At 38.5% G+C, this 19,613-nt stretch overlaps 1 protein-coding gene across 1 annotated transcript; it reads right to left on the bottom strand.

The window, feature by feature from the left end:
* Positions 1-13,888: 13,888 nt before the first annotated feature.
* On the bottom strand, positions 13,889-16,047 carry LOC141776587 (uncharacterized). The gene is made up of 4 exons (XM_074650291.1): positions 15,993-16,047; positions 15,703-15,878; positions 14,262-14,412; positions 13,889-14,184 (listed from the first exon to the last, which is right to left on the bottom strand). The coding sequence occupies exons 1-4, from the start codon at positions 16,045-16,047 to the stop codon at positions 13,889-13,891; spliced, it is 678 nt and encodes a 225-aa protein (XP_074506392.1).
* Positions 16,048-19,613: the final 3,566 nt, after the last annotated feature.

Raw genomic sequence — 19,613 nt, 5'->3', positions numbered from 1 at the left:
AATGTTCCATCTCTACAACAAGGTTTAAATCAACAGGAGAAACTAGCTGATGTTCAACATTCAGTCTGACAATTGTTCTCTTCACAGCAGCACTTGTGATTGACTGAATGGTTGAACACAGCGCACGAGTAGTGCACCTCCTACTGGATAATGTGGCCCTCTAGTGGACGTTGTGGAGTATTGTGTTGTCTTTGTTCCAAAGGTTTTTGTACAGAGTTTTGGTGTTTCCTGTCACTGTGGGCTTCACAGCACAGTAGTACACAGCAGAGTCTGACACTGCAGCAGAGGAGATGTTCAGATGGATTTGCTTCTGGTTTTGATCCACTTTAATCTTCAGTCTAGAGATTGGATGATTCAATATTCCTCCAGTTCCTAAATGGGAGATGATGAACTCTGGTGGTTTTCCTGGATATTGTCGATACCAGAAGAAATAATCACCACCAGAGTAATTGTAGGACAGAGTCACAGTGCTGTCTTCTAAACTGGACTCTTCATTCTTGACTGGAGTGAGTTCTTCACAGCTGACACCTGAAGGAAGAGACAACTCTGTTATTTATTATGTTACAGAACTCTGAAGAAATGAATCCCATTTATGAAACATTGGAGTTCAAGTTGTTTTTCAAACAGCAGAATCTAGCGTACCTGTTAGAATAGTGACAAACAGTAGAGAAAGTCCATAACAGTCCAATGAGAGCATGTTGAATGAAGGTAATGTTGATGGTTTGTGTAATGAACTCTGCTGAATATAGAAGTTCCTCTCTCTTCTATAGTTCAGTAACATCTTAGCTCCTCCCTGAATCTCTCCGTCTCCTCTTAGATCTGGATTTGACCTTCTCTCAGTTCCACTTCCTCCTGGTTAACAGACTGGTAGCAGCATTTTGGACCAGCTGGAGGAGGGAACTTCTTCTTTTTCTGGTGTTTATAACAGGAGTTACAGAACGGTAGCTGTGATGATTTAAAGGATGGATCACCTCCTAAAGTAGAGACAACATTATGTTAAATCAGCCGATGATGAAAGGAAAGCTCAGCGTCAAATATTATCCCAGACTGATTTTGGTCATGTTTGAGCACGTGCTTATGCGCACACAACTATGCACATGAACATGCTTATGTGCACACCCAGAGCCACGATCACGCCCGATATATTGTTCCTTGCACTCAGATATATTGTTGCTTGCACTCAGATATATTGTTGCTTCCAGTCAGATTAATTGTTGCTCGCACTCAGATATATTGTTGCTTGCACTCAGATATATTGTTGCTCGCATTTGATATATTGTTGCTTGCACTCAGATATGTTGTTGCTTGCACTCAGAGATATTGTTACTGGCACTCAGATAAATTCTTTCTTGCACTCAGATATATTGTTGCTTGCAGTCATATATTGTTGCTTATGCTCAAATATATTGTCACTTCAACTCAGACATATTGTTGCTCGCACTCAGATATATTGTTGCTTATGCTCAAATATATTGTCGCTTGGACTCAGATATATTGTTGCTCGCACTCAGATATATTGTTGCTTGCACTATATTGTTGCTTAAACTCAGAAATATTGTTGCTTGAACTCAGATATATTGCTGCTTGCTCAGATATATTGTTGCTTGCACTCAGATATGTTGTTGTTTGCACTCATATATAGCTGCTTGCACTCCGATATATTGTTCCTTATGCTCAGATATATTGTCGCATAAACTCAGAGATATTGTTGCTTGAGCTCAGATATAGTATTGCTTAAACTCAGATATATTATTGCTTGCATTCAGATATATTATCGCTTAAACTCAAAGATATTGTTGCTTGCGCTAAGATATAGTATTGCTTAAATTCAGATATTTTGTTGCTTGCACTAAGATACTGTATATTTTTGCTTGAACTCAGATATATTGTTACTTAAGCTCAGAGATATTGTTGCTTGCACTCAGATATATTGTTGTTTACACTCAGATATATTGTTGCGCAAACTCAGATATATTGTTGCTTGCACTCAAATATATTGTTGCTTAAACTCAGAGATATTGTTGTTTGCAGTCAGATATATTGTTGCTTGCACTCAGATAAATTGTTCCTTGCCATCAGATATATTGTCGTTTGCATTCAGATATATTGTCGCTTGCACTCAGATATATTGTTGCTTAAACTCAGATATATTGTTTCTTGTACTCAGATATATTTTTTGCTTGTACTCAGATATATTGTTGCTTAAACTCAGATATATTGTTGCTTAAACTCAGATATATTTTTTGCTTGTACTCAGATATATTGTTGCTTATACTCAGATATATTGTTGCTTAAACACACCTGTGCAGTCAGGAGGAGACTCATATTCAGATAAGTTTCATCTCTTAAGGTCTTCATCACAACTGACTCATGAGGGGAAACAATGTAGACTGGATCATCAGCTCCTGTTGAAGTGGAACAGAGTGTGACTCCCTCTAGTGGACGTTGTGGAGTATCGTGTTGTCTTTGCTCCAAAGGTTTTTGTACAGAGTTTTGGTGTTTCCTGTCACTGTGGGCTGCAGAGCACAGTAGTACACAGCAGAGTGTGACACTGAAGCAGAGGTGATGTTCAGATGGATTTGCTTCTGGTTCTGATCCACTTCAATATTCAGTCCAGAGATTTTACTATTAATTACACTTCCTGTTCCGAAATGGGAGATGATGAACTCTGGTGGTTTTCCTGGATATTGTCGATACCAGAAAAAATAATCACTACCAGTTGGTTGTTTAGAGTATTTGTAGGACAGAGTAACAGTGCTGTCTTCTAAACTGGGCTCTCCATTCTTGACTGGAGTGAGTTCTTCACAGCTGACACCTGAAGGAAGAGACAACTCTGTTATTTATTATGTTACAGAACTCTGAAGAAATGAATCCCATTTATGAAACATTGGAGTTCAAGTTGTTTTTAAAACAGCAGAATCTAGCGTACCTGTTAGAATAGTGACAAACAGTAGAGAAAGTCCATAACAGTCCAATGAGAGCATGTTGAATGAAGGTAATATTGATGGTTTGTGTATTGAACTCTGCTGAATATAGAAGTTCCTCTCTCTTCTATAGTTCAGTAACATCTTAGCTCCTCCCTGAATCTCTCCAGCTTATGTGCACACACCTATGCACATGTAAATGCTTATGTGCACACCCAGAGTCACGTTCACGCCCGATATATTGTTGCTTGCAATCAGATACATTGTTCCTTGCGCTCAGATATATTGTCGTTTGCACTCAGACATATTGTTGCTTGCACTCAGATATATTGTTACTTGCACTCACATATATTGTTTCTTCCACTCAGATATATTGTTGCTTTCGCTCAAATAGATTGTTACTTACACTGAGATATATTGTTGCTTACACTGAGATAAATTGTTGCTTGCACTCAGATATATTGTTGCTTAAACTCAGATATGTTGTTGCTTACACTCAAATGTTGTTGCTTACACTCAGATATATTGTTGATTGCACTCAGATATATTGTTGCTAATGTGAAAATACATTGTTTCTTGCACTCAGGTATATTGTTGCTTACACTGAGATATATTGTTGCTTACACTCAGATATATTGTTGCTGGCACTCATATATTGTTACTTACACTCAAATATATTTTTGCCCGCAGTCAGATATATTGTTGCTTACGCTCAAATATATTGTCGTTTGCACTCAGATATATTGTTACTTGCACTCAGATATATTGTTGCTTGCGCTCAAATATTGTTGCTTACATTCAGATATATTGTTGATTGCACTCAGATATATTGTTGCTAACGTGAAAATATATTGTTGCTTGCACTCAGAGATATTGTTGCTTGCACTCAGATATATTGTTGCTTGCACTCAGATATATTGTTGCTTGCAATCAGATATATATTGTTGCTTAAACTCAGATATATTGTTGCTTATGCTCAAATATATTGTTGCTTGCACTCAGATATATTGTTGCTTAAACTCAGAGATATTGATGCTTGCACTCAGATATATTGTTGCTTGCACTCAGATATATTGTTGCTTAAACTCAGATATATTGTTGCTTACAGTACACTCACATATATTGTTGCTTGCACTCAGATTATTGTTGAGCAGTTATTAGTGATGAAGTGATGACGTCCAGATTTGTGTCTTTGAAACGTTAAATTGTGAACTGATATTTCAGGTTTTATTGTCAGAAACATCCGTACCTACGAGAGTTGAACAGAGCAGAATAGCAGCCAGTTTTTCCATGTTGACGGAGGTGAAATGTTGTAACTGAATGTTCAGTATGAAAGAGTTTAGTGAGTTGTGTTTGGTCTGATGTTCACAGCTGGAATCAAACAGTTCTCTGTCATGAAGCAACTGTGCAGTCAGGAGGAGACTCATATTCAGATAAGTTTCATCTCTAAAGGTCTTCATCACAACTGACTCATGAGGGGAAACAATCTAGACTGGATCATCAGCTCCTGTTGAAGTGGAACAGAGTGTGACTCCCTCTAGTGGACGTTGTGGAGTATTGTGTTGTCTTTGCTCCAAAGGTTTTTGTACAGAGTTTTGGTGTTTCCTGTCACTGTGGGCCTCACAGCACAGTAGTACACAGCAGAGTGTGACACTTTAGCAGAGGAGATGTTCAGATGGATTTGTTTCTGATCCACTTCAGTCTTCAGTCCAGAGATTTTAAAAGTTCCTACTTTTCCTAAAGAAGAGTGTGAGATGATGAACTCTGGTGGTTTTCCTGGATATTGTCGATACCAGAAGAAATAATCATTACCAGTTGGTTGTTTAGAGTATGTGTAGGACAGAGTAACAGTGCTGTCTTCTAAACTGGACTCTTCATTATTGACTGGAGTGAGTTCTTCACAGCTGACACCTGAAGGAAGAGACAACTCTGTTATTTATTATGTTACAGAACTCTGAAGAAATGAATCCCATTTATGAAACATTGGAGTTCAAGTTGTTTTTAAAACAGCAGAATCTAGCGTACCTGTTAGAATAGTGACAAACAGTAGAGAAAGTCCATAACAGTCCAATGAGAGCATGTTGAATGAAGATAATGTTGATGGTTTGTGTATTGAACTCTGCTGAATATAGAAGTTCCTCTCTCTTCTATAGTTCAGTAACATCTTAGCTCCTCCCTGAATCTCTCCAGCTTATGTGCACACACCTATGCACATGTAAATGCTTATGTGCACACCCAGAGTCACGTTCACGCCCCATATATTGTTGCTTGCACTCAAATATATTGTTCCTTGCGCTCAGATATATTGTTGCTTGCACTCAGATATATTGTCGTTTGCACTCAGATATATTGTTGCTTGCACTCAGATATATTGTTGCTTGCGCTCAAATATATTGTTGCTTGCTCTCAGATATATTGTTGCTTGCGCTCAAATATATTGTTGCTTGCTCTCAGATATATTGTTGCTTGCGCTCAAATATATTGTTGCTTGCACTCAAATGTTGTTGCTTACACTCAGATATATTGTTGCTTACACTCAGATATATTGTTGCTTGCACTCATATATTGTTACTTACACTGAAATATATTTTTGCCTACACTCAGATATATTGTATCTTACGCACAAATATATTGTCGCTTGCACTCAGATATATTGTCGCGTAAACTCAGGGATATTGTTGCTTGCACTCAGATATGTTGTTGCTTGCACTCAGATATATTGTTGAGTAGTTATTAGTGATGAAGTGATGACGTCCAGATTTGTGTCTTTGAAACGTTAAATTGTGAACTGATATTTCAGGTTTTATTGTCAGAAACATCCGTACCTACGAGAGTTGAACAGAGCAGAATAGCAGCCAGTTTTTCCATGTTGACGGAGGTGAAATGTTGTAACTGAATGTTCAGTATGAAAAAGTTTCGTGAGTTGTGTTTAGTCTGATGTTCACAGCTGGAATCAAACAGTTCTCTGTCATGAAGCCACCTGTGCAGTCAGGAGGAGACTCATATTCAGATAACTTTCATCTCTAAAGGTCTTCATCACAACTGACTCATGAGGGGAAACAATGTAGACTGGATCATCAGCTCCTGTTGAAGTGGAACAGAGTGTGACTCCCTCTAGTGGACGTTGTGGAGTATTGTGTTGTCTTTGCTCCAAAGGTTTTTGTACAGAGTTTAGGTGTTTCCTGTCACTGTGGGCTTCACAGCACAGTAGTACACAGCAGAGTGTGACACTTTAGCTGAGATGATCTCCAGATCAACATGTTTCTCTGCTTTGTTAATGTGAGCTGAGAAACCAGAACCAGTTGGATGAATCAATCCTCCCTCGGTGATGTAGAGCAGGAACTCTGGTCTGGATCTCTGGTATTGTCGGTACCACTGGATATTGTTGATATTACCTCCCTCATATGTACAGGTCAGGTTGATGTCTCTGCCCTCTGCAACATGTTCTTCAGTATTTTGTAGCTTTATGCTGTCCATGGAACCCAGGGCTGCAAAATGAGTATTATTCATGTCAGTTAGTCTGCAAGAGATTGTGACATCAAGAGACTTTTTCTGTCCTCTCTGATCATTTAGAGATAAAACACCACCAAATGTCTTTTTCTATCCTATAAAGTGTTCCCTTCCACAGATAAAGCTGTAGTAGTGAAATGTGTGGTTAATCCAGCAGGTTCAATGAGACGTTGATCTCTGTTCTAACACTCACCTATAAAGGTAAAGAAGAGTAAAAAGAGGTAAAGCAACATGTCTTTGGAGTTGTTAAAGCCAAACAGACAGCAGATGAGCGATGTTGTTCCACTGCAGTAGAATGAAAGAACTAAACAGCCTCTCTGCTGCACAGCCCTTCTCCTCAACATCAAGCTGACTGGGCTTTTAGTTCCTCAAACATTTCTGCTCTGGAGACACAAAGAATCTCATTGGTTGAGTTAAACCTCAGTGGGTGTGGCCAGAGAACTCTTCCATCAGCGTTCAATCCATTCACATTATTTGGACGTCCAGAAGACGTGTGCTTCTGGGAAACTGATCAACTAGAAACTGTAATGTACTGTCTGAATAATGTCATTTGACCTTAGCTGAAGGGATTCCATATCAGTAAAAGCATTATTTATTGCACATGAATAATAACTGGGAAACACAGTCAGCTCACACTAAAGCACATGATGCATCAATAAAGTGATTATTAGAGGTGGAACGCTTCACGAGATTCACGGTTCGCTACGTTTTTGGATAATTTAACATTCAACAGTTGCTCATTGTCCATAATTCATAGTGTAGCAGTTAAAGCAGTGAAATGCTGAGAGAAGGACTCTCTGTCCAGTCTGGTTTAGTTTCCTTCTGAACTCTGACTTCTCTTCCTTCATGTGATCCATCACTCCGTTAATGTTTTAGTGAAAACAAATGATGCTGTTAACAGGTTAGTGAGCAGTTATTAGTGATGAAGTGATGACGTCCATATTTGTGTCTTTGAAACGATAAATTCTGAACTGATATTTCAGGTGTTATTGTCAGAAATATAATATGATATATTATTTGATTAAAAACAAATCCCCAAAATAAATTTGAAAAACAAATTATAAAAAAAATATATATATTTTTGGAAAATTCTTTTTATTCTTTTTTTCCCAAAAATATCATAACAAACGTAACAAAACATAACACCGGTGCCATAATACAGAAAAATTATATCTTACATTTAACATTTAATTTTTACATACGTACACATCACTTCCCACTCCCACACAGAGACAGGTCCAGCCTTCTTCCCACTCCTAGAGGTAAAGTTACAGAGAAAATAACATAAAAATAATATTGAAAATAATTTCATTAGTTAGTTAGAATTAAAAGTAATAAGTACTACAGTTATTTAATTAATGGTAGTAAGATAGAAACCTTAAATAAATTAAATAATTAATCAAATAAATGTAGGGGAAAAAAAGAAAGAAAAAAGAAAACAGCACATATCAAAATAATAATTAAGTAAATTTCATAGAGAGGTTAGGTTAAGAAGATTCTATATAAGTGAGCCATGGATCCCCTATCCTAAAGAAAAGCTGTGGGCTACCTCAGTGTGCCCACAGCTTTTCCCACAGCTGGCATAGGTTATTTTTTCCAAGGGAGCACATGAATTTACTTCATTAATCCACTGAGTAATATTAGGGGGATCCTGATGATTCCACTTAGATGTGGTACATCTATCAGCAGCCGTGATCAAAAATAAATTTGACCAAAAAAAACCCCCACAAATCAGAAAAAAAAGTTTAACCAAAAAAAATACAAAAAAAATTGTCAAACACAACAAAATCCTTGACAAAACAAATCTGGAAAAGATTATTGACAAAACAAATTACTGACAAATATTTGACAAAAAAATTACTTTACCAAAAAAAAAAGAAAAAAATGTCCGTAGAAATCCCCAAAAAAATAAATACTGAAAAAATCCGAAAACAATATTTGACAAAAAATAAATACTAAAAAGATTCTCGACAAAAAAAATAATACAAAAGAATCCTTGATCAAATATAAAAATTTAAAAAAAATTTTGACGAAAAAAAAAATATTTAACAAAAAAAAAGAAATAGAAAAATTATTTGAAAATAAATATTTTACAAAAGACAAATATTGGACAAAAACAAATACGTAAAAGTATTTAACAATAAAAAAAAACTTTTTACAAAAAAAAAATATTGGACAAAACAAAATACGAAAAAATACTTAAAAATACTTTTTTTTTTTAAATGTTTAAAAAAAATTTTAAAAAATTAATTGATAATTAACAAAAAATGAAAAAATTTCTTGATTAGAAAAAATTTCTTGACACAAAAAATAGTGTAGAGAAGTACTCCGTCCAGTCTGGTTTTGTTTCCTTCTGAACTCATGAGGGGAAACAATGTAGACTGGATCATCAGCTCCTGTTGAAGTGGAACAGAGTGTGACTCCCTCTAGTGGACGTTGTGGAGTATTGTGTTGTCTTTGCTCCAAAGGTTTTTGTACAGAGTTTAGGTGTTTCCTGTCACTGTGGGCGTCACAGCACAGTAGTACACAGCAGAGTGTGACACTGCAGCAGAGGAGATGATCAGATGGATTTGGTTCTGGTTCTGATCCACTTCAATCTTCAGTCCACTCACTTTAAGAGTTTGTGAAACAATGAACTCTGGTGGTTTTCCTGGATATTGTCGATACCAGAAGAAATAATCACCAAGTTTCAGTTCAGAGTATGTGTAGGACAGAGTAACAGTGCTGTCTTCTAAACTGGACTCTCCATTCTTGACTGGAGTGAGTTCTTCACAGCTGACACCTGAAGGAAGAGACAACTCTGTTATTTATTATGTTACAGAACTCTGAAGAAATGAATCCCATTTATGAAACATTGGAGTTCAAGTTGTGTTTAAAACAGCAGAATCTAGCGTACCTGTTAGAATAGTGACAAACAGTAGAGAAAGTCCATAACAGTCCAATGAGAGCATGTTGAATGAAGGTAATGTTGATGGTTTGTGTATTGAACTCTGCTGAATATAGAAGTTCCTCTCTCTTCTATAGTTCAGTAACATCTTAGCTCCTCCCTGAATCTCTCCGTCTCCTCTTAGATCTGGATTTGACCTTCTCTCAGTTCCACTTCCTCCTGGTTAACAGACTGGTAGCAGCATTTTGGACCAGCTGGAGGAGGGAACTTCTTCTTTTTCTGGTGTTTATAACAGGAGTTACAGAACGGTAGCTGTGATGATTTAAAGGATGGATCACCTCCTAAAGTAGAGACAACATTATGTTAAATCAGCTGATGATGAAAGGAAAGCTCAGCGTCAAATATTATCCCAGACTGATTTTGGTCATGTTTGAGCACATGCATATGTGCAAAAGCCTATGCACATGTACATGCTTATGTGCATACGCCATGTGCACACACAGAGCCACGTTCAGCCCCGATAAATTGCCGTTTCCACTCAGATATATTGTCGTTTGCACTTAGATATATTGTTGCTTGCAATCAGAGATATTTTTGCTTGCACATAGATATATTTCTGCTTGCACTCAGATATATGGTTGCTTGCGCTCAAATATAATCTTACTTGCACGCCGATATATTGTTGCTTGCACTTAGGTATATTTCTGCTTGCACTCAGATATATTGTTTCTTGCACTCAGATATATTTATGCTTGCACTCAGATATATTGTTGCTTGTTCTCAAATGTATTCTTACTTATACTCAGATATATTGTTGCTTAAACTCAGATATATTGATACTTGTGAATTTTATTATATACTTCTTTTTCTTTCTTTACGACTTTTGGAATAAAATTACATACTGTATATATATATCATATATACCAGCGTCCATACTTTCTTTATTTATTATAACTACACCGGCAACTATTACGGCAACAAACTTTTTCATTTTGTCGTAAGCTGTCAACGATGCCGTGAATCAACCACGTCATCTCGCTCATTGACAGCTGCACACAGAGAGTTAGCCATTAGCTTTCTAATGCTAGCTAAACCGTGGTGGTAAACACCTTAATGACCCTTAATTCATCCATGGTCTGCCCACATTAAGCTATACCTACCTCGCTGTGGCTATTTAGTCTTTTAGTTCCCTTCCAAGCTTAAACTTAAACTTAAGGTGAGCTGTTAAGGTGGACCAGCTATTCTCATTTTTTGGCAAGCGGCTGCTGAGTCAGTGCAACACCTAGTGGTAAAATTACATTTTGAGTCCGGTCCGGTCCGGTGTTGTGGCTTAATATCAAGCCGGTTTGTAAATGTTTCCAGCGGCCCAGCTCTAGTTGGTCCCTGATGTGGATGTGCTGCTCATGTGGATTCCCCCCACAGTGTTTCATTAGCAGCTGTAACCACAGTGACTCTGATCAGAATCCATCTGATATGAAGCTGTAGTTTGAATACCACTTCCCTCGTCTCTGAAGAGTAGTCCCATATCTGTGTTGAGCTTTTTGTACAGCCTCTTCTCCACTTTGTATCACTGTGTTTCTAGAGCACAGTAGTAGAGAGCTGTGTCTGCCAGGGTTAGTCTGCTAATGGTCACTTCAGTTGAGTTGAACCCTGTTTTACATTGATATCGTTTATCAGGAATATACTCATCTGTGTTGCTTCTTGCTCCTTTCCAGAGTATAAACTGAGGAGCCTGATGGTCACCATGATGTCTGTACCAAAAAAGGTAAACGTAGTCTGAAGTTGTCTCATAGTCACATCTGAGTGAGACAGATTCTCCTTCTCTTTTACTGAGCTCATCTTTTACAGGAGAGATTTGGTCTCCAGCTATTAGTCCTGGAAAAAGTAGAGAAAATGAAGCCATTAGACTGACTGATTATTGATGAGGCTGAGAGGAGAAGACAACTGGACAGTGTTACTCTGTGGACACAAACACTCCACTTTCTATCAACCTGGAGAAAAGAATCACAACATGGAGTTGTTTGTATCTTACCAAAGAAAAGAGCAGCAAGAATAATCCACAGCCAATGTTCCATCTCTACAACAAGGTTTAAATCAACAGGAGAAACTAGCTGATGTTCAACATTCAGTCTGACAATTGTTCTCTCCACAGCAGCACTTGTGATTGACTGAATGGTTGAACACAGTGCACGAGTAGTGCACATCCTACTGGATAATGTGGCCCTCTAGTGGACGTTGTGGAGTATTGTGTTGTCTTTGCTCCAAAGGTTTTTGTACAGAGTTTTGGTGTTTCCTGTCACTGTGGGCCTCACAGCACAGTAGTACACAGCAGAGTGTGACACTGCAGCAGAGGAGATGTTCAGATGGATTTGTTTCTGATCCACTTCAGTCTTCAGTCCAGAGATTTTAAAAGTTCCTACTTTTCCTGAAGAAGAGTGTGAGATGATGAACTCTGGTGGTTTTCCTGGATATTGTCGATACCAGAAGAAATAATCACCAAGACTTATAGTCTTAGAGTATTTGTAGGACAGAGTAACAGTGCTGTCTTCTAAACTGGACTCTTCATTATCGACTGGAGTGAGTTTTCCACAGCTGACACCTGAAGGAAGAGACAACTCTGTTATTTATTATGTTACAGAACTCTGAAGAAATGAATCCCATTTATGAAACATTGGAGTTCAAGTTGTTTTTAAAACAGCAGAATCTAGCGTACCTGTTAGAACAGTGACAAACAGTAGAGAAAGTCCATAACAGTCCAATGAGAGCATGTTGAATGAAGATAATGTTGATGGTTTGTGTATTGAACTCTGCTGAATATAGAAGTTCCTCTCTCTTCTATAGTTCAGTAACATCTTAGCTCCTCCCTGAATCTCTCCAGCTTATGTGCACACACCTATGCACATGTAAATGCTTATGTGCACACCCAGAGTCACGTTCACGCCCGATATATTGTTGCTTGCACTCAGATATATTGTTCCTTGTGCTCAGATATATTGTTGCTTGCACTCAGATATATTGTCGTTTGCACTCAGACATATTGTTGCTTGCACTCAGATATATTGTCGTTTGCACTCAGATATATTGTTACTTGCACTCAGATATATTGTTACTTGCACTCACATATATTGTTGCTTCCACTCAGATATATTGTTGCTTGCGCTCAAATATATTGTTGCTTGCTCTCAGATGTATTGTTGCTTGCGCTCAAATATATTGTTGCTTGCACTCAGATAGATTGTTACTTACACTGAGATAAATTGTTGCTTGCACTCAGATATATTGTTGATTGCACTCAGATATATTGTTGCTAATGTGAAAATACATTGTTTCTTGCACTCAGATATATTGTTGCTTACACTGAGATATATTGTTGCTTACACTCAGATATATTGTTGCTGGCACTCATATATTGTTACTTACACTCAAATATATTTTTGCCCGCAGTCAGATATATTGTTGCTTACGCTCAAATATATTGTCGTTTGCACTCAGATATATTGTTACTTGCACTCAGATATATTGTATCTTACGCACAAATATATTGTCGCTTGCACTCAGATATATTATTGCTTACACTCAGATATATTGTTACTTGCACTCAGATATATTGTTGCTTGCGCTCAAATATATTGTTGCTTGCACTGAGATAATTTGTTGCTGGCACTCAGATATATTGTTGCTTAAACTCAGATATATTGTTGCTTACACTCAAATATTGTTGCTTACATTCAGATATATTGTTGATTGCACTCAGATATATTGTTGCTAACGTGAAAATATATTGTTGCTTGCACTTAGAGATATTGTTGCTTGCACTCAGATATATTGTTGCTTGCACTCAGATATATTGTTGCTTGCAATCAGATATATTGTTGCTTAAACTCAGATATATTGTTGCTTATGCTCATATATATTGTTGGTTGCACTCAGATATATTGTTGCTTGCACTCAAATATATTGTTGCTTGCACTCAGATATATTGTTGCTTAAACTCAGAGATATTGATGCTTGCACTCAGATATATTGTTGCTTGCACTCAGATATATTGTTGCTTAAACTCAGATATATTGTTGCTTACAGTACACTCACATATATTGTTGCTTGCACTCAGATTATTGTTGAGCAGTTATTAGTGATGAAGTGATGACGTCCAGATTTGTGTCTTTGAAACGTTAAATTGTGTACTGATATTTCAGGTTTTACTGTCAGAAACATCCGTACCTACGAGAGTTGAACAGAGCAGAATAGCAGCCAGTTTTTCCATGTTGACGGAGGTGAAATCTTGTAAATGAATGTTCAGTATGAAAGAGTTTAGTGAGTTGTGTTTGGTCTGATGTTCACAGCTGGAATCAAACAGTTCTCTGTCATGAAGCCACCTGTGCAGTCAGGAGGAGACTCATATTCAGATAAGTTTCATCTCTAAAGGTCTTCATCACAACTGACTCATGAGGGGAAACAATGTAGACTGGATCACCAGCTCCTGTTGAAGTGGAACAGAGTGTGACTCCCTCTAGTGGACGTTGTGGAGTATTGTGTTGTCTTTGCTCCAAAGGTTTTTGTACAGAGTTTAGGTGTTTCCTGTCACTGTGGGCTGCAGAGCACAGTAGTACACAGCAGAGTCTGACACTGCAGCAGAGGAGATGATCAGATGAAACTTTTTTGTATTTTTGTCATGTGTAAAAGACAACCCTGCTGTGTCCTCTGAATACTCCGTGATGAGAAGCTGTGGAGATGAACTGGACTTGTGTTGATACCAGTAGAGGTTTTGTACAGAGCCTGAATAGCTGCAGGAGAGAGTCACATTGTCTCCTTCCAACGCCGGCATTACATCTTTAAATGGTTTCACTAAATCCTCCGAGGATCCTGAAGAGAACAAAGAGAGATTTCACCAGGACATTTGTATTTCTTTAAACTGCCTTCAATGGTAGAAGTTGACTTACCAGGATGAAACGTGAACATCATCATCCAAACTAAAAAGAGCTGCATTACTTTCACTGGTTGTGAATGAACACTAAAGAGAACACAGCAGCTCTTCACTGCCAACATGAAGCTGTTCATATTCAGCTGTGGAGCTCTTCCTACTGCTATGGTCTGTTGACATCATCATCATCATCATCATCATCATCATCATCATCATCATCATCATCATCATCATCAGACTGAACAACCTGATCTCATCACTACTCGTCATATCCTTTCATTTCATTTTCATTTGAAAAGGGACAATGTTGAACATTCAAACAGATGTAAATGTAGCCGAGTAGAATACTAATAATTGAATAATAAAAATAATACAACAGGTCAGAACATACTACAGTGGTATAAAGCATATACAGTACAGTTAAACAACCTGAGCAGATAAAGTCCAAGTACATATAAAGATGAGATAAAAATAGCTTCATTAACGACATTGTTGGTTCTCAACAAGCCATTTTCTTAATATTGAAATGTTGTGTAGCTCCTACTGTACGGTCCGATCATCAGCCACGACCTGAGTGATCACACTGTACGGTCAGATCATCAGCCACGACCTGAGTGATCACACTGTACGGTCGGATCATCAGCCACGACCTGAGTGATCACACTGTACGGTCCGATCATCAGCCACGACCTGAGTGATCACACTGTACGGTCCGATCATCAGCCACGACCTGAGTGATCACACTGTACGGTCCGATCATCAGCCACGACCTGAGTGATCACACTGTACGGTCCGATCATCAGCCACGACCTGAGTGATCACACTGTACGGTCCGATCATCAGCCACGACCTGAGTGATCAAACTGTACGGTCCGATCATCAGCCACGACCTGAGTGATCACACTGTACGGTCCGATCATCAGCCACGACCTGAGTGATCACACTGTACGGTCCGATCACCAGCCACGACCTGAGTGATCACACTGTACGGTCCAATCTTTGCTGATAAAGGGTAGATTAGATGTAGGCCTGTAATTACTGAGGATCTTTTCATCTTGATGTGGCTCCTTTAAGAGAGGCTTCACTAATCAGGGATCATTGTGTGTCTAGTAATATGTCCTCTGGATCAAACTGTCATGTTGTGTGAACCAGTTTGAGCTTTCAGGGTGAAACAGCAGAGAAAGAACAGCTTTAGTGGATGATGATGATGTTGGTTGAGTTGTTGGAGCATTTGTTGTGTTATCGTCTTAAAGTGGAACAGAGTGTGACTCCCTCTAGTGGACGTTGTGGAGTATTGTGTTGCCTTTGCTCCAAAGGTTTTTGTACAGAGTTTTGGTGTTTCCTGTCACTGTGGGCTTCACAGCACAGTAGTACACAGCAGAGTGTGACACTGCAGCAGAGGAGATGTTCAGATGGATTTGGTTCTGGTTCTGATCCACTTCAATCTTCAGTCCACTCACTTTAAGAGTTTGTGAGACGATGAACTCTGGTGGTTTTCCTGGATATTGTCGATACCAGAAGAAATAATCGCTACCAGTAGGTTTCAGTTCAGAGTATGTGTAGGACAGAGTAACAGTGCTGTCTTCTAAACTGGGCTCTTCATTCTTGACTGGAGTGAGTTCTTCACAGCTGACACCTGAAGGAAGAGACAACTCTGTTATTTATTATGTTACAGAACTCTGAAGAAATGAATCCCATTTATGAAATATTGGAGTTCAAGTTGTTTTTAAAACAGCAGAATCTAGCGTACCTGTTAGAACAGTGACAAACAGTAGAGAAAGTCCATAACAGTCCAATGAGAGCATGTTGAATGAAGGTAATGTTGATGGTTTGTGTATTGAACTCTGCTGAATATAGAAGTTCCTCTCTCTTCTATAGTTCAGTAACATCTTAGCTCCTCCCTGAATCTCTCCGTCTCCTCTTAGATCTGGATTTGACCTTCTCTCAGTTCCACTTCCTCCTGGTTAACAGACTGGAAACAGTATTTTGGACCAGCTGGAGGAGCTCATTGGTCACATATTAATATAATAATAAATGTAAATTGAGTGGACCTAGGATTGAACCCTGTGGTACACCACAAGAAATCTTACAAAGAGTCTGTGATGACGAACAGTTTATGGAGATACTTGATTCACATTGTGTGATTGGTCAATAGTGGAGTTCAATATAACAGTTAATATATTGACTCACTGTTAGATACGATCACCATGTGTTTCTGATATTGAATATTTTATTCCAATATAATGTTGCAAATTGTAAGCACTTTCATTGATCGATCACTGGTAACATTAACAATCAATCAATTAAATGTAACTATAAAAACATACAAATTGTGTGTCGACCAAACAATACCAAATGTGTTATTTTTCCTCAATCAAAGCTTTATCTCCACAGCAACACATTACATATTGTCTGACAGCATTGTATAGTCTCTGAAATATAAAGATGTAGAGGCCTAGACATATTGAACACACTGAATAATATTCAATATTAGATTACATGAGGAGTGTGCTCATTAAAATAATATCCGCTAACATATATCCTAGTTTAATAAGAAAGACGCTCAGAAACAACTAAATGTAACGCTGCAACAAGAAGCTAACAAACTTCTCCGACTGTCAGTGTTGTGATTTCTGCCTGTTCTTCTTGTTCTTGGTGCTGTTAGATCGCTGCTAGCCCGCCCCGTTAATAAAGGTGTATGAGGGACAGTAAACTGGCTTTGAAAGGCTAAACGGCAACAAATATAGACTGAAGCAGAATGTTTGGTTAGATAAAAACATGGTGTGAATTTTTAGAAATGATTACATCCATCTTTTTGACTTTTGGACTGAGGATTGTGACAATTAAAGAGAATGAGCGTAGCGACAGAGAGAGACAGAAGGACTACTGCACGCAATGTTTCTGTAAGTTATTAATAATAATTCAGATGTGAACGTTGTGAATGAAGCTTGGACCTGTACAGTTCTGGTAAACATCCTGTCGGATGGTATGATTTTGCATGTATGCAGACGTTCTGGTCTGCCAGCTTTGCCGGTCCGGGGAATCTCCCCGCGTTGACTTTCCACCAGTCTGTCGACTTTGTATCCAAGGATGAACAATGTCACGTAAAAAGTTGTCAACCTCCGTGTCCACGCAGCCAGCCAGAGCCACAGCGGAGGCCCGACTCACGGCCGCAGCTCCCGACGCTGTTGACCGAGCATCTCTGTCGGGTTCATCGCTTTCAGCCTGTGGGTTCGCCGTGGCCACCTCCACCACCTCTCCCAGCGCCCTCTGGTGGTGAATGAGAGTCATTAAAACATGCTTTAATAATCCTCCATCCTACTGATATCTAGAATGTAACTACACCTTGTTCATATTTCACATCTTTATTTGAGAGATCCATTACATTTAACCCGTTTGATCGAGTTCTTAACGACCGATTAATGGATCGTCCATTTATCGATATCATCCCTACTCCGATATGATGGTGGCATTTTTTAAATAGTTTCACATTTAGTCAGTTATGAATATATCAGAGAGTTCCTCACTAAATTACTGACCTCCAGAGTTTAATCTGAGCTCTATTAGATATCAGAGGATCAGCTGTTCTACTCAGTTATGATGAGCTATTGTTCATATAAATAATATCCCACAACAGCTCATTATCACCAGTTACTGTTGAATAAAACAATGTAGACTGGATCATCAGCTCCTGTTGAAGTGGAACAGAGTGTGACTCCCTCTAGTGGACGTTGTGGAGTATTGTGTTGTCTTTGCTCCAAAGGTTTTTGTACAGAGTTTAGGTGTTTCCTGTCACTGTGGGCCTCACAGCACAGTAGTACACAGCAGAGTGTGACACTTTAGCTGAGATGATCTCCAGATCAACATGTTTCTCTGCTTTGTTAATGTGAGCTGAGAAACCAGAACCAGTTGGATGAATCAATCCTCCCTCATTGATGTAGAGCAGGAACTCTGGTCTGGATCTCTGGTATTGTCGGTACCACTGGATATTGCTGATAACTCCATCATATGTACAGGTCAGGTTGATGTCTCTGCCCTCTGCAACATGTTCTTCAGTATTTTGTAGATTTATGCTGTCCATGGAACCCAGGGCTGCAAAATGAGTATTATTCATGTCAGTTAGTCTGCAAGAGATTGTGACATCAAGAGACTTTTTCTGTCCTCTCTGATCATTTAGAGATAAAACACCACCAAATGTCTTTTTCTATCCTATAAAGTGTTCCCTTCCACAGATAAAGCTGTAGTAGTGAAATGTGTGGTTAATCCAGCAGGTTCAATGAGACGTTGATCTCTGTTCTAACACTCACCTATAAAGGTAAAGAAGAGTAAAAAGAGGTAAAGCAACATGTCTTTGGAGTTGTTAAAGCCAAACAGACAGCAGATGAGCGATGTTGTTCCACTGCAGTAGAATGAAAGAACTAAACAGCCTCTCTGCTGCACAGCCCTTCTCCTCAACATCAAGCTGACTGGGCTTTTAGTTCCTCAAACATTTCTGCTCTGGAGACACAAAGAATCTCATTGGTTGAGTTAAACCTCAGTGGGTGTGGCCAGAGAACTCTTCCATCAGCGTTCAATCCATTCACATTATTTGGACGTCCAGAAGACGTGTGCTTCTGGGAAACTGATCAACTAGAAACTGTAATGTACTGTCTGAATAATGTCATTTGACCTTAGCTGAAGATTCAAGATTCCTTTATTGACACTACACAGAGTACAGTGAAATTTGAAGCAGTCCTGATGGTGCAATCACACATAATATACAGTATAAAAGATAAGATAAAAGCTTTGTCCAATACAAGCTTAACCTAATCTACTTAATGTAACTAGAAATGTTGACCTATGATACAATACAGACAATACAATTACAATATGGTCAAGGCAGTATACAGTACAATCAAGGCAGTGAGTTATTGCACAGTAATAAGAGCACATATTGCACATGTATCAGTAGTTGATAAATTACAAGAAATAATGTATCTGAATATAAAGTGCGATAGGATGAAAACATGTAATAAGCTGAGTAAGGGTTCTGTTTTCTGACAAGAATCTGACAGTGTTTAGTTCAGTTCCATTCCGTTCAGTTCTATGTGAGTGTCTGGCAGTTTTCAGCTCACGTATGACGCTGGGGTAGAAGCTGTTCTTGAGTCTATTAGTCCGTGATGTGATGGACCTGAACCGTCTACCAGAGGGCAGAAGTTCCAACAGCTGATGTCCAGGGTGGGAAGGGTCCTTCAGGATGCCGGCTGCTCTGCAGAGGCAGCGGGCGGTGTAAAGTTCCTCAAGAGAGGGCAGTACTTATACAAAAAAAAAAAATTGACCCAAAAAAAAAAATACAAAAAAAATATTTGACCAAATGATAAAATCCGAAAAA

This window comes from Sebastes fasciatus, chromosome 11 (genome assembly GCF_043250625.1).
Source record: "Sebastes fasciatus isolate fSebFas1 chromosome 11, fSebFas1.pri, whole genome shotgun sequence".
Lineage (NCBI taxonomy): Eukaryota > Metazoa > Chordata > Actinopteri > Perciformes > Sebastidae > Sebastes > Sebastes fasciatus.
Note: the sequence above shows the minus strand (reverse complement) of the source record. Positions and strands in the feature narration are given on the sequence as shown.